Source organism: Talaromyces amestolkiae, assembly GCF_001896365.1.
Source record: "Talaromyces amestolkiae strain CIB chromosome Unknown scaffold1.1, whole genome shotgun sequence".
Lineage (NCBI taxonomy): Eukaryota > Fungi > Ascomycota > Eurotiomycetes > Eurotiales > Trichocomaceae > Talaromyces > Talaromyces amestolkiae.
In genome coordinates, this window is record NW_024468037.1 from 3,680,125 (window position 1) to 3,694,016 (window position 13,892).

At 47.2% G+C, this 13,892-nt stretch overlaps 3 protein-coding genes across 3 annotated transcripts; 2 read left to right on the forward strand and 1 right to left on the reverse strand.

Moving 5' to 3' along the window:
- Window positions 1–459: 459 nt before the first annotated feature.
- On the forward strand, window positions 460–1,266 carry BHQ10_001221 (uncharacterized protein; the record flags this gene model as incomplete). The annotated part of the gene is made up of 1 exon (XM_040873234.1): window positions 460–1,266. One exon carries the CDS (start codon window positions 460–462, stop codon window positions 1,264–1,266), a length of 807 nt encoding a protein of 268 aa, XP_040729726.1.
- Window positions 1,267–3,538: 2,272 nt separating this feature from the next.
- On the forward strand, window positions 3,539–10,339 carry BHQ10_001222 (uncharacterized protein; the record flags this gene model as incomplete). Its single annotated transcript, XM_040873235.1, has 1 exon — window positions 3,539–10,339. One exon carries the CDS (start codon window positions 3,539–3,541, stop codon window positions 10,337–10,339), a length of 6,801 nt encoding a protein of 2,266 aa, XP_040729727.1.
- Window positions 10,340–11,057: 718 nt separating this feature from the next.
- Window positions 11,058–13,183, reverse strand: BHQ10_001223 (uncharacterized protein; the record flags this gene model as incomplete). Its single annotated transcript, XM_040873236.1, has 6 exons — window positions 11,058–12,162; window positions 12,245–12,289; window positions 12,383–12,526; window positions 12,587–12,757; window positions 12,810–12,826; window positions 12,893–13,183. The coding sequence occupies 6 exons, from the start codon at window positions 13,181–13,183 to the stop codon at window positions 11,058–11,060; spliced, it is 1,773 nt and encodes a 590-aa protein (XP_040729728.1).
- Window positions 13,184–13,892: the final 709 nt, after the last annotated feature.

The following is a 13,892-nucleotide window of genomic DNA, read 5'->3' on the forward strand; positions in this document are numbered from 1 at the left end:
CATTTCCCATGCCTTACTTCAGCTGCATGTCGTCCGGCGGCTTACGAATCCGTGTGCTGTGATGTTTATAACCGATCCAGCCACTTCACCTCCATTGTAATTATGTGCATCATGCACCTTTTTCTGCATCAAATATTTATAGCAGTCATCCTGTGCAAAGTTGATCCACCTCAGTTCTACTTCATCCACAAGCGCCATTTGTATTGCTCCAACATTTCTGGACTTGGGAAGCAAGGAGACAGTAAAAATGACCACACACCGCCAGAAAACAGGAATGTCAGGTTAGAAAATCAATCATACTGGTCTCACAAGGCTTGTTGGAAATAACTTTGATATTGTATCATCGACGAAGGACTGTTGTAAGCAATCCTTATGAGAACAGAGGAAGCCCTGTTTCGTTTTCTCGTTTTCATTCTTTTTGCTCCCCTCTTGGACAATATAAATTCTTCGCCCTTAAAAATGGCACCTTCAGGAGTCCCCAAATTTATCAACAAGCTAGCCGGTCAGCGTGTGCTCATCATAGGCGGATCATCTGGTCTCGGTTTCACGACTGCTGAAGCAGCGATTGAGAACGGAGCCAGTGTCACTATTGCAAGCTCTAACCCTCAGAAACTGGAAAAAGCGTTATATCGCCTGCGGACTGCGTACAAGTCCTTCCTGCAACCCGGCCAAACCATTGCTGGTCAGGTCTGTGACCTTTCCAATCAGCAAACCCTCGAGCAAAACCTTCATGAACTTCTTCGAGTTGCCGCTGGAGACTCCAAAATCGATCATATCACTATCACCGCCGCGCCCATGCTCTGGCCCCCTCCTTTGAAGGACACCAAAGTTGAGGAGGTAGAAGGTCATGGCTTTGTTCGCTTGGTGGCTCCAGTTATGATTGCCAAACTGATTCCCCAGTACATGCACATGACGCACAAGAGTTCCTTTACCATGACTAGCGGATCTCACACCGTCAAACCCGATCCCGGTTGGGCACTCCATGCGGCGTATTGCGGTGCTGTAGAGGCTTTGATGCGAGCTCTGGCGGTGGATCTAAAGCCCCTCCGAGTCAATGTTGTCTCACCTGGCGCAGTCCTCACTGAAGGGGTGATTGAAATTCTAGGCGATGTCTACGAGCGCGAAGTTGAACGATGTAGGCGGAATTCGACACTTGGCGTTTGCGGTAAGCCAGAGGATTTGGCAGAGGGATATGTGTACTTGATGAAGGACCAGTATGTTACAGGTACAATCATTGAATCCAACGGAGGCATGCTCCTAGCTTGAGTGACTGAGAACAAAGAAATCACAACGTTGGGGCTATTTTGACTGTTTATCATTTTGCACCCTTGGTGTTCTATGGTTTTACGGATTTGAGACGCGGCCCTTTATGTCTTATTCCGCAGTATTTATCAATCAGATCAACCGCCTATAAATCAAGGTTCATGCTCTGGATGTAGGTAGCACAACTTGGCTCTTCTATGTCAAAATATAAGTTACGTTGTATCTCTATTAGTGGCTCTAGCGATTTTCTTTATTCTCGCACCTTAGCATCTAAAATCTACTACGGTCTGAAACGGCCTCAATTGCTCACTGGGGCTCCATAAGATCACGTAAAGAATTTTTAATTAATGGTACTAATAGCTATATCTACTATCTCTTCCTTTTATAGTGGAAAGGCTCCGAATCCAAGCTGGTTCGCTGGATGTCCCGGCTCCATGTCTACGAAAAAGGATCGCATGGGATATCTCTTCATATTTGGAGCTCTCTTAGAGATTCGTGAATTTCAAGTTCCAGAGCCTCGAATTCCTGACCTTGGAATAGGCTTATTTCCTAGACCCTGCTCGTGTCAAGAGTCATTGGGAGAAAATTCCTCTCTTTTCAATGGCTCTCTAATAACCAAACCCGGAGCCTTCGATAAGGCTGGCAATTGCTAGTAAAAGCTTGGATTGGTCATTCTTTTTGACGTGCAGGCGTTCTCAAGGAACTTGGAATTTGCATTCCTAAAAATGCTGATTCTAACTGCACCGAGACAATGTGGTCTTGCTGTATATGATGTCAGCTATTTGTGCCATTTGTCAAAGTTGACATTGACCTGACGTGATGTATGATCCTTACATGAATTGACCGAAAAAAGAGCATACATGAAATTACACATTCAGTTGATTACTACATGTAGATATTAATTCACTGTGTGACACAAGTCATTCTCCATCTCCGATTTCCTGCCGTTTCACTGCCATGCATGTACACTGATGAGACACTTCGTGTATAAAGAAATCCTTTCAGTTCCTCAAAGTATCCACTCTTCGCCTTAAGAATCACCAAAATACTGTAATCATATTGGACATATTGATTACAATACTGTTTAAATAAGTTGGCATAGATACATCAATGATGTTGTCAACTCCTTTCTGACGGACTGACACGTATAACGCGTTTGTGCGAGAACAACCTGACTGCGAGTAATTTATTACAGCGCTTAGACTCCGCTTTGCTGCAAAATGCCTAATACTAGACTTTCTTGCCTGTTGAGTCAGAAAAAAAAAAAGAAAAATAACCTACACATGTCATTGCCAGTAATTTGTAGTGCAGCTTGAGAAAGATTCTCGGTCTATTGTGTAATTCCTGGTCCTTCCAGAGCTCCCTTGCTTGAGAAGAGGTTTTAGGAATGAAGTCAAGGATCATCTTTTTGAATGAGGCAGATCTTGAAATCTCTTTGGGAAAAGGGAAGACGAAGAAAAAGAAAAGAGACCTCGCTTGCTAAGTTATAAACCTACAGCGTGCCTTGGAGGGAAGTGCCTACATTGTCACGTAAATGTTCATCTGTTCATATCACCTTTGTCAACCTATAACAGTGTTTCTGCGTGGTAGAAAAATATAGAAGATGATGGCACCAATGGTACGTTCCAATAGTGTGAATGATCCCACGGCAGTTCTTTGTGATACTGCTCTCAAACTTCCACCAGCATCAATAGAGAGATGTTGCGTTTCATCCAGATCATCCTTTTTTGTGAGCCCTTGGGACAAGAACGAGAACGCGAGATCCCAATTGTGTTTCACCAGGCCGATCACAATTTGCACACCATTGCTACATTGTGCCAGTAATAATTGTCTTCTTGAGAGGCTGCTGTCGAGCTGGGCGATTCTGGCTGCTCAGTACTGTGGTTCAACAAAAATATCTCTTGAGACAAATCTGGCGTATTCAAAATGGAAGAATTATGACGAGCGTCACGAAGCTTCGAGGTCCTCTATGTCCTTGGACATCTACGTGGATCCTGCAGCGGACCTTTATGCTACCATAGACCAGATAAGAATGCAGGTATTTGAAGGTCAAAGTTCATATAGCGGAAGCAATGATGAAATAAAGGAACAGGAAAGGAAGGCAATGGTAGGGGACGGGCGTTCTGCGATAGAGGCCCAGTTGCTCATCCTGCTCCTTGGTGCCAGCACAGATGGACAATCAAAAGGAATTGACTGGGCATCTGATGATGATTTTGATAATGCAGTGCTCACCGAAAAAAAACATTGTCCCTTCACACTCAGGTGTCAACAAGAAATGGATGGCAAACTTGTCCTACAAGCCCGCTTTGACGAAAATTTGATATTGGAAAAGCAAGCAGGCAGATTTGTCGAACAAATGGCGCACCTAGTGCAGCAGATTCAATATGCTGCTACTCTGGAGGGCGAAACCACGAAATTAGGGAAATTAAACATCGCAAGTCAGTCGGATCTCGCTTCGATCCAAAAGTGGTGCGCAGCACAGAACACAGAGCCCGTTGCACAGCTTGTCCACGATGTTATCCATGGCTCAGCTCTAACTACTCCTGGGGCGCCAGCCCTGATATCGTGGGATGGAGAGCTTACCTATAAGGAACTAGATGAGCTATCTTCTCAGCTAGCCGGCCGCTTAGCCCACCATGGTGTATGCCGTGGTTCCATCGTGCCATTACTGTTCGAGAAGTCGATATGGACAATGGTAGGGCAACTAGGTGTCCTCAAAGCCGGAGGGGTTACTCTTGTCCTCGATGCCAATTATCCAGACCAGACCATCGCAGATGTCATCACACAGTCAGAGTCTATCCTGGGTATTGCGTCCAAAGCCCAGGCCAAGCGGCTTCGGACACACATGCCCTCTGTTGTGGAAGTTTCGTCCCACCAAAGCAAAAATTGGGGAAATGAAAAACCGCACGACCATACGTCTGAGCGAGATAGGCTGCTCCTCCACCCGGAAGACCCTGCTATTATTCTCTTCACATCTGGCAGTACCGGGAAACCGAAAGGAATTCTGCTCAGTCATCGTGCTTTGGTGACGACCATCCACCACCATGCGAGTGCGGCAAGCATACATCGCAACTCTAGAGTTCTCCAGTTCTCTTCGTATGCATTTGACATGAGCATATACGAGACGTATACGGCGTTGGCAACAGGCGCATGCATCTGCATTCCTTCGGAGACGCAACGGCTGAACAGTATCTGCCAGTTTATTCGTGACTGCAAGGTGACGTGGGCCTTTCTTACCCCATCAATGTTGCGGAACTTCGAGCCAGAGGATCTACGGGGCCTTGTCACGCTTGGAATGGGAGGTGAGAATGTGCCGGCCGACCTTGCATCTCGGTGGGCGGATGAACTTGAGTTGCTAAACATTTACGGCCCGGCGGAAGCTACCCTCATGTCCACATGCCGTATCGTAAAGGATTCCTGGATTCCGGGAACATTTGGCAGTGGGGTAGGATGTCGAACATGGATCGTGCAATTGTCCAATGTCGATCAACTCGCTCCAATCGGTGCTATTGGGGAACTGGTAATCGAAGGACATCTTCTTGCTAGTGGATACTATAATGATCCGCAAAAAACTAGCAAGGCCTTTATCCTACCACCGAAGTGGAGGCAACTGTTCAGTCCTGCAGCCACCGCTCCCGTGTTCTTTCGCACTGGGGATGCGGTGCAGTACAACCCGGATGGAACCATACGGTATGTGGGTAGGGATGATGCCATCGTCAAAATCCGCGGACAAAGGGTCGACTTGGAAGCCGTCGAACATGCGATCCGCGAGATCGATCCCTCGCTCGACGTCTGTGTTGAAGCTGTGAAACCGCCGGGGGCCGCGCAAGATGAATCGAAGCTAACAGCCTTCGTAACTTGCACACTAGCTGTTGCAGACCAAGCCAGTAGTGTCACTGCTGAAAGCCTGTTCCGACATCTGCAGCTCTCCTTGTCCCAAAAGTTACCCCGATACATGGTCCCGACCGTCTTTGTGCCTCTGAGCAGCTTACCGCTCACTCGGAACAAGAAGCTTGACAGACGGCAGCTTCAGTGCCTATTTGCCGAGCAAATGTCCCTGAAAATAACCATCCCTGCATTATGCTCAGAGGAGCAGTCATTCGAACAACTTGGGGAGAAGGAGGAGTGTCTACGATTGCTTACGGGTGAGATACTGAAGGTCGATTCCCGGTCGATTGACATGAAGAAGAGTTTCATAGAGGTTGGAGGCGACTCCATGACAGCGATCCGATTGACTGCTCGAGCTAGACGAAAAGGGTTGAAGATTCGAACGGAGGAATTGCTTCAATCGTCATCTACCCTTCTGGATATTGCGCAAACAATTGGTGATTGCTCTGCGGCACTAGTCCTGCCGCCCACGGAGGAGCCCTTTGCATTTTTTTCCGATCAGAAAACCAGGGATTCAATCTTGTCAACGGCGGAGCAGCAATATCAAATTTTCAGGTCGGATATCAGCGATATCTACCCCTGTACGCCCTTGCAAGAAGGCCTGATGACCACGACAACGACCCGCGGATCGTTGGTGTATCAGGATCAATTTGTCTACAAATTGCACCCAGGTATAGATATGGAGTGTTTCCACAGGGCGTGGATGGCTGTGGTCAGTGCGAACCCAATTCTTCGCACTCGCATCATACAAATATCATCAGGGCAAACTATTCAGGTTGTTGAAATTCCGAAACCGACCCCTTTCATGGAGCACAAAATGAAAAGCCTTGATTCCTACCTCATAAACGACCAAAAGGAGCAAATGGGCTTTGGAACGGAATTGGTCCGATTTGCCTATACTGAGGATAGCACTGAGGATGCTAATATTCTCCCCTGTTTTGTCATGACATTGCATCACTCTTTGTATGACGCATGGTCGCTCTCCATGATCCCCCATCAGATTGAGGCAGCATACTATGGTCGGTCGCCCGAACGATCATCTTTCTCCTCCTTTGTGAGATACGTTCACAGTGGTGCGTCGACCGACACGTTAAGTTTTTGGACAACACAGCTATCCAATGTGGACGCTGCTATATTCCCAGAACTGCCTTCAAGTACCTACAATCCTAGAGCGACAGCAGCTGTGGAATATACTACCCAGTCAACTGCCCCCACTCATAAAAGAAAATGTCCCTTTAGCGACTCCATTAGGATTCACCTGGCATGGTCTATTATGCTCTCCCTGTACACGGACTCCGACGATGTCATTTTTGGCACAGTCGTTAGTGGTCGTATGGCCTCATTTCCTGGCATCGAGAAGGTTTTTGGTCCTACAGTAGCAACCGTGCCATTCCGGAGCGTTCTAAATTTTGAGACATCGATCAGAGCAACCTTGGAGCAGATGCAGACCCAATTCACCGCGATGTTACCGTATGAGCAGACTGGCGTGCAGAACATTGCCCGGATGGGCGGCGATACAAAGGCAGCTTGTGCTTTTCAGAATCTCCTGGTCGTGCAGCCTCCTGCTCCATCAAGCACATCTGTAGTGAGCAATGTCCCGTCATCCTCGCCGTCTGGTTTGTTTTCTAGTAACGTTGAAGAGAAAACCGGAGCTATCAATTCATTCCCAGGCTATGGCCTCATTCTTCTCTGCTACCCAGGAACGGAATCAGTCAAGTTTGAAGCTCTCTTCGATGAGAATTTATTGGATGAAAAACAGGTGACTCGAATGATGGCCCAGCTTAGCCATATTTTTGACCAACTGGATAGCGAATTGGACCGTACTCTCAGACAGATACATCTTCTCGCTCCTAGCGATCAGTGCCAGCTGATGGAATGGAACAATTACATGCCACCGCCAGCGGAGATGTGTATCCATGAGATGATTTCTACTCAGTGTCGTCTCCGCTCAAAGGAGCGGGCCATATGTTCCTGGGACGGTGACTTCTCCTACGAGGAGCTAAACAGCTTGTCCTCTGCCATAGCAATCAGCCTTCTAAAGCGTGGAGTCAAGGCTGGAAACATTACACCAATTCTACTTGAAAAGTCAAAATGGATTGCGGTCGCAATCTTGGCAGTGATGAAAACGGGTGCTGCTTTTGTTCTGCTGAATGGCAACCAGGGCCAACAGCGTCATCTAGACATTTGTCATGCTGTGAATGCTGGCTTGATTATCACATCAGCTGCCTACTCCAAGCGATTAGATGGCGTCGTCGAGCACCAGACCATATATATTATTGATGATGAAAAATCCATCAACACCAAGGTAGTAACAGCGGCGGGGGTTGCATTGGATGACGCCAGAGGTGGGCTTCTGTCTGCCGTCAAACCGTCCCATGATGATCTAGCCTACGCTGTATTTACCTCTGGATCGACAGGAAAACCAAAGGGCGTGCTTATTAATCACGGTTCCTACTGTTCTTCCGTGTTAGCACATCGTGACCGATTCCTCATTACCCCAGCAACGCGTGTGCTGCAGATCTCGTCATACGCGTTTGATGCTTTCACGGTTGAAATACTAACCGTTCTCTGCACTGGAGGCTGCGTCTGCATCCCACATGAGACGGAGATGCAAGGTGACCTCGCTCAGGCCATTCAACGGATGGATATAAATTTGATCCTCATTACGCCCGCCATGTTGAGACTGATCCACCCAGACGAAGTGCCTGATCTTCAAACGGTCATTGCAGTAGGAGAGTCTATGACGCCAGCACAGGTTGCACTGTGGTCCACGAAGGTCAATCTGATATGTGGCTATGGCCCGTCTGAATGCTCGACGGCGGCATCATGCCTTCATATTCGTCCCTCGTCTTCCTACTCTAACCCACAGAACATTGGATACAGCATGGGATGTCACTTCTGGGTAGTGCATAAGAATGACCACAATGTTCTTGTCCCCATTGGGACGATTGGAGAGCTGCTTATACAAGGTCCAATTGTGGGCTCCGGATATCTTAACGACATAGAAAGAACCCGTGAAGCGTTCTTCAGCACCACCGCCACTGTCGGGTGGAGGACCTCCTATTATGGCCTGCCCAGCCAAGGCAGATTTTATAAAACAGGTGATCTGGTGCGGTACAATGTCGATGGCACATGCAATTATGTTGGCCGCAAAAACCAGCAAACCAAGCTTCGGGGTCAAAGGGTAGAAGTTGGGGAGGTTGAGCAGCATGTGCAACAGGCCCTGGGACCTGGTTATCACGTCGTTGCAGCAGTCATTCGGCCCCATGAACACGATGCCAAACCCCTGTTGGTGGCTTTTGTCCACATCACCAGTAGTGGTAACTCGACGATTGAAACGCCCAAGACCACTTTTTGTCCTGTCGCTGGCAATTCTGATTTCACGAAAAGAGCTACTGTGGCAGATAAAATACTTAGAAGCGCTCTGCCGAGCATTATGGTCCCGTCGACTTACATCCAAGTAGAGCACATCCCTCTGACGCCCTCCAAGAAGATTAATCGACGAGCACTAGAAATAGGAGCAGCAGCCCTGACCACGCCAGAGCTATTCAAACTTGGCTCTATTATAAGCCAGGAACAGGAAATATGTACCCTAGACAAAAATGATGCGATGGTGTGGCAGGKATCAGACACTATCTCGTCTTTCGGCTCCAGCAAGATTTCTGACTATCAGGAGCGGTTCCACGGCAAGGATGTCCCTCTTCCTTTCCTTGGCCTAGATTCAATCGAGTTGATGGCTCTGTGTCGCAATTTATCTCGCCAGTTTGATGTCCACCTTACTGTCGCTATGCTGTCCGATGAAACCCTGACTGTGGCACGCTTGGCACGAGTTATCGAGAACTGCAAGAAGGAAGCTGCGCGCTCTTCATCCCACCATCAGGAAGCAAATGATTCTTCGTTCAATCTCTACGAAGAATTCATGGCATCTGCCACACTTCTTCCCCAACCCAATCGACAGAAGACAGGCCGTGTTTTCCTTACCGGGGGTACAGGGTATCTAGGCACCGAGATCCTTCGACAACTGGTGCAAAATCCACAGATTGTCTCTGTAACGGTTTTGGTGCGGGCAGAAAGTAAGGAGGATGCTTTGGGCCGGATAAAACAATCTGCAGAAACCGCCGAATGGTGGGAAGGAGATAGACATGCCCGCAAGATTATCGCGTGTCCTGGAGACCTGTCCTCTACCAGACTCGGGCTGTTTCAAACTGACTGGGATAATTTGTGCCAGGGCACGTTTGACTGGATCATTCACAATGGAGCTGTTGTCCACTGGACTAAAAGCTATCGGTCTCTGGAAGCAGCGAATGTGACGAGCACTATCCAGTTCCTTCAGATTCTCGCCCATCCTAGTTGTTCCTTTACGGGATTTACATACCTCTCAGCTCTGGTGCCCAGCGTTGAGAACAAGTCTGATCGTCAAATTGCTCAAGAACTGTCATCTGTTGACGGATATACACAGTCAAAATTTACTTCGGAGCTACTCATCAAGGAATTCAAAAAGTCTTACTCAAACCCAATTTCTATTATCCGACCCGGTTTGATCATGGGATCTAGCGCGAATGGTATTTGCAATGTCGATGACTATCTTTGGAGGGTTGTGTGCGCATCTTTACGGCTGGGCGCATATAATTCCGAAGAGAGCGCGAATTCATGGCTTTTCATATCCCCGGTCAATCGAGTGGCATCTCTAGTAGTGGAGGAGTCCCTCTCCTTCATCTACCGGAGCAGAAACCATCACGACCCCGCGAGTAGCCTGCACACAATCCCTGTCTTGGATTGTCTTCCAGTACCAGAATTTTGGAAAATCATTCAGGCAGCTTCGTCACGTAAAATCAAGGCCTGGACTACAAACCAGTGGCTAGATGCAGTCAAGTCCGACGTGGATCAAGCAGGTACACTCCATCCCATGTGGCCAGTCATACAATTCCTCGAGGCGGCCAATGGATGTCTTGGAACACCTCAAAGGTCGAGTTTCACCCAGGCTCCTGCAATTTCACGCTCCATTGTGAGTGCCTTGCAGGAAAATATCCGATACCTGACCCGTATCGACTTTTTCCGGGTTTCAGATAGTGAATATATTGGTGATTGCGGCATTCGGGCGTTACCAAAGACCGTTTTCCGACGCAGTCATAATGTCGCGTCAACCTCTGCTAAAATCACGGTACCAATGGGCAAAGGCGTTAGATAGGGTTATGTCGCCGCTTTGGCGACAGTAATGACATGACAGTCGTTGTGTCGCTAGAGCATTCCTTTCAGGGGATTTTTTTAATCTTTATTCTTATTCATTTTAATGTCAGACAATCGCCCCGTATATGGATTTTTACTTTTCCGTTCTGATTCAGCTATATGAGACATTTATTGTTGGTTATGAGTGTAAAGCAGCAGTTGTCAACACAAGCAACCAGACTGATTACTTTTAGTCTAACATGTTCAATCTAAATGGATAGTTCAATTTCTGATCTTCCCAAGATCGCACTTGTATTCGATGGTATTAGAACTAGTCAACTGGAAAATTTAAATTGTACCTCGCTAGATAGTTGTATTCTACAAACCACAAAATGTAAATACATAATTCTGAAAATTCCGTGTGAGTAGAGCGTGGCTGTGGTGCTCACACCTTTCAGGCACGAATCCTTCAAAATTCCGTAGGGCACCTGAGCAGTAAGTTGGAGTACTTGTAGAAGGATCCTAATAACTTAAATACTCTGATCTGTAATTAGACAGAATAGGAGCACATAGCGGACAAACCACCACGAAGGAAACCCGATTATTGTGCGTTTATTAGCATATTTGTGTGCATATATCCCTAAAAAATCAAGMAAGCCACTTTTTTGCGAGTGAGAAGGTCTCAAACCATCTAACAGGTAGTTTACCGAACACCTCATAACCCTGCGCATACCATATCTTCAACCACCGCCAGTGACAGGACTTGTCTCTCGGACCATTGCTAAAAACGCTTGCCATTCCAGAACCTCAGGTGGTATTTCATCTAATGTGCCCCATACGGTCTGAAGCCTTTCCAGAACGTCCGGTCCCAAGCGGCCTTGATATTTCAATTTGTAGAGGAGTTGCAATAAGGCCCGATACGCACTATCGAGCGACCCCGAAATCCAGGCATGATGAGCACTGCAAGCCTCACCGACCAAGAATAGATGGCCATTGGCAGCAGGCTTCACCAGCTCCGGATAGAAATTTTTGAACTGTCCGGGCCCAAAATAGGCAAATGCCCCCGAGCAGGCAGGATCGCTGTACCAATCGTACCCGTGAAAAGAATCGTACTCGTCAAGAATAATGTGAAGCATTCTCGCATAGCCATACGGCAAACCGGATGCCGCATCAAGATATTCCTGATGCAAGAGAGTTAAATTGTGAGTAAGGAGCTGTTTTAACTCTCTACGAGCCGACTCAGATTTGCTATTTACAAGAGAAGCCAGCTGCTGGGCATCCTGGCCCCAGGTGTACGAGCAAAGAAGCACCGTGGGTGTGTCTTCTTCTTCTCCTTCCGTAGCTGAGCTAGTTGAGCTTGCAGATGGGTATACGCATACTCTGATTGGCAGGTCTGTGGTTGCCTGCCCCCCCTGGATATTGCAATATTTCCTCCACCAGGCCGACTTGAATCGAATTGCTATCTTGGTGGAGGCATCGTAGTGGATGCTCTGCACGGCAGCCTTTTGGCCAGGACTGAGGATCCCTTCACCCACATTCATTCGGCGCAAGCATGGCAGACTAGCTGTATTGAAAACAGCCGAATAGCTCCTCGGCTGCGTTTCTCCGTCCACTTGTACTAGCATTGGATAATCAGGATCGCTGGCCGGCTCGTATGAGAGCGATACTACGCGATGACCAAGCGCAGGTTTGCGTGATAATCTCTTCTCCATATTTTTCACCACTTCTGACGTTCCCCCTTTGACACTATACCATTCCACCTTGGCTCCGGTTGTTGTAGGGTAATCAAAGTCCATGGCATCCAGAACCGCCTCGGAAAGTGACTGATCATAAAGACCCGAGGCACTGCCAGATTTTTAATGTATTGTCAGCAAAATGAAATGTTGATTGGGATACAGCCAAGCTATGACGGTTTTCGAATACTTACCTTGAAACAGTCTCTAGGTACCATATCGAGTAGAAATCCAATCCCCTGTACCGAAGAAGTTAAGGTCAACCACCACCACCCTTTCTTCCCCGTTTTACCGGCTTATAAATTTTGCTCCTCAATATCCGTTGGACTTACATCTTCCTGTTCAAGTAGTCTCTTGTAGTTAAATGATCCCATTTCATCAACTCGTCAAATCCCTCAGTGAAATTATCGGCTAGCCCTGAAATAAAAGGATCGAAGGCTCGCTTGAGGATACCATCTGGTCCTTCCATGACTGTCCTATTCCGTTCTAAATTTAGTATAACAGAATAATTACTTTGCTGATAGACTAGACCTTACATATCTGGCACAAGGCCCCCCTCTGAAACACTGAATTTGAATGGGTCATGACCCGTTGCCATTTCGTTGCCTGGGGCAAGACCGATTGTATTGAACAAATTGGGGCACTGCTCCCCTCCGTAATTGTATGGAATGAGTTGGGCACCACACCGCATAAAGAGATCGAATGTCCTATGGGCATTGTTAATCACGGACGGTCTTTTCCCGCTGCTAAGGCCCTCACCTAGCTAGGGGTGGAATCTGGAATTTAAATTTGTGTAAGCCTCCACAATATGCATCCTATCTAGTCTTTCAGGGAACACCTACCCGTGGGAACCTCATGGCCCCGACATCATAATATTCCATCTTCCCAGGCCCAAACTTGTACGTGTAGACTCTCCCACCAGTTCGTTCGTTGGACTCAAGGATGTCGTAACTGACATTCTTGAGATCCAGCTCATCAAGGAGCATTCCAAGATACAAGCCTGATATACCAGCTCCGATAATACAAACACGAATATTAGAATCACTTTTGCCGTTCTGTGGGACAAAGGGTAGTTCGGGAGGTCTACGAAGCTCGATGTTCCAGACTGTACTGCCGGGGCTGGAAGTGAGCATTCGGAAGAGACTGACACTCTCTTGGCACGTTGATTTTGCCTCTCGAATCTCTTTCTGAATATGCGTTTTCACAAGGTGGCATGCCAACCTCGCTCGGATTGATGGTCTCCTTATGGAGTCGTGGTTACATCGGGAACTCGATCGTTCTGCCTCTTGGAAAATGTTGTCCGTGTGTTTTAGGGTTGGCTGACGCTTCCATGTTAAGATGTACTTGATGCCGATTCCTAGTAGGCTCTTCATTATCTCAGGTATAGATATCCTTCTACCTAACCAATGCCGATTTTCTGTGAGACCATACGTGTCTTGGGCCCAGATATGGGCCGCTGTTACCATCCTTCTTGAGTTTTGGTCACTTTCGATCATCTACTAGAAAGTCTTGATTCCAAGATAATGGTTTTTGGAGGAAAAGAAGAAGTAAAAGTAAACGCTGCCGTGAAAAAGAATAGATGATACAGACAATATAGAAAAGAAAGCTTATGATCGAACTCTTTATACCTGATGGGTAATACTTTCAAATACAAGTCTTGATAGAAGCCTCGATATTGAAACTGTCCATATACACATTTTTAAGCGGTGTAGGCAACTTGTGAAACCTATGCGCGCCGTGATGTGGCAGCCAGTTTGTGTGACCTGGTCTGGAATGCGACAAGCAGCGGTAAATCAAGGATATGAATCAAATAAGAAAATAAGAGAGAGTCGAGTCCTGGCT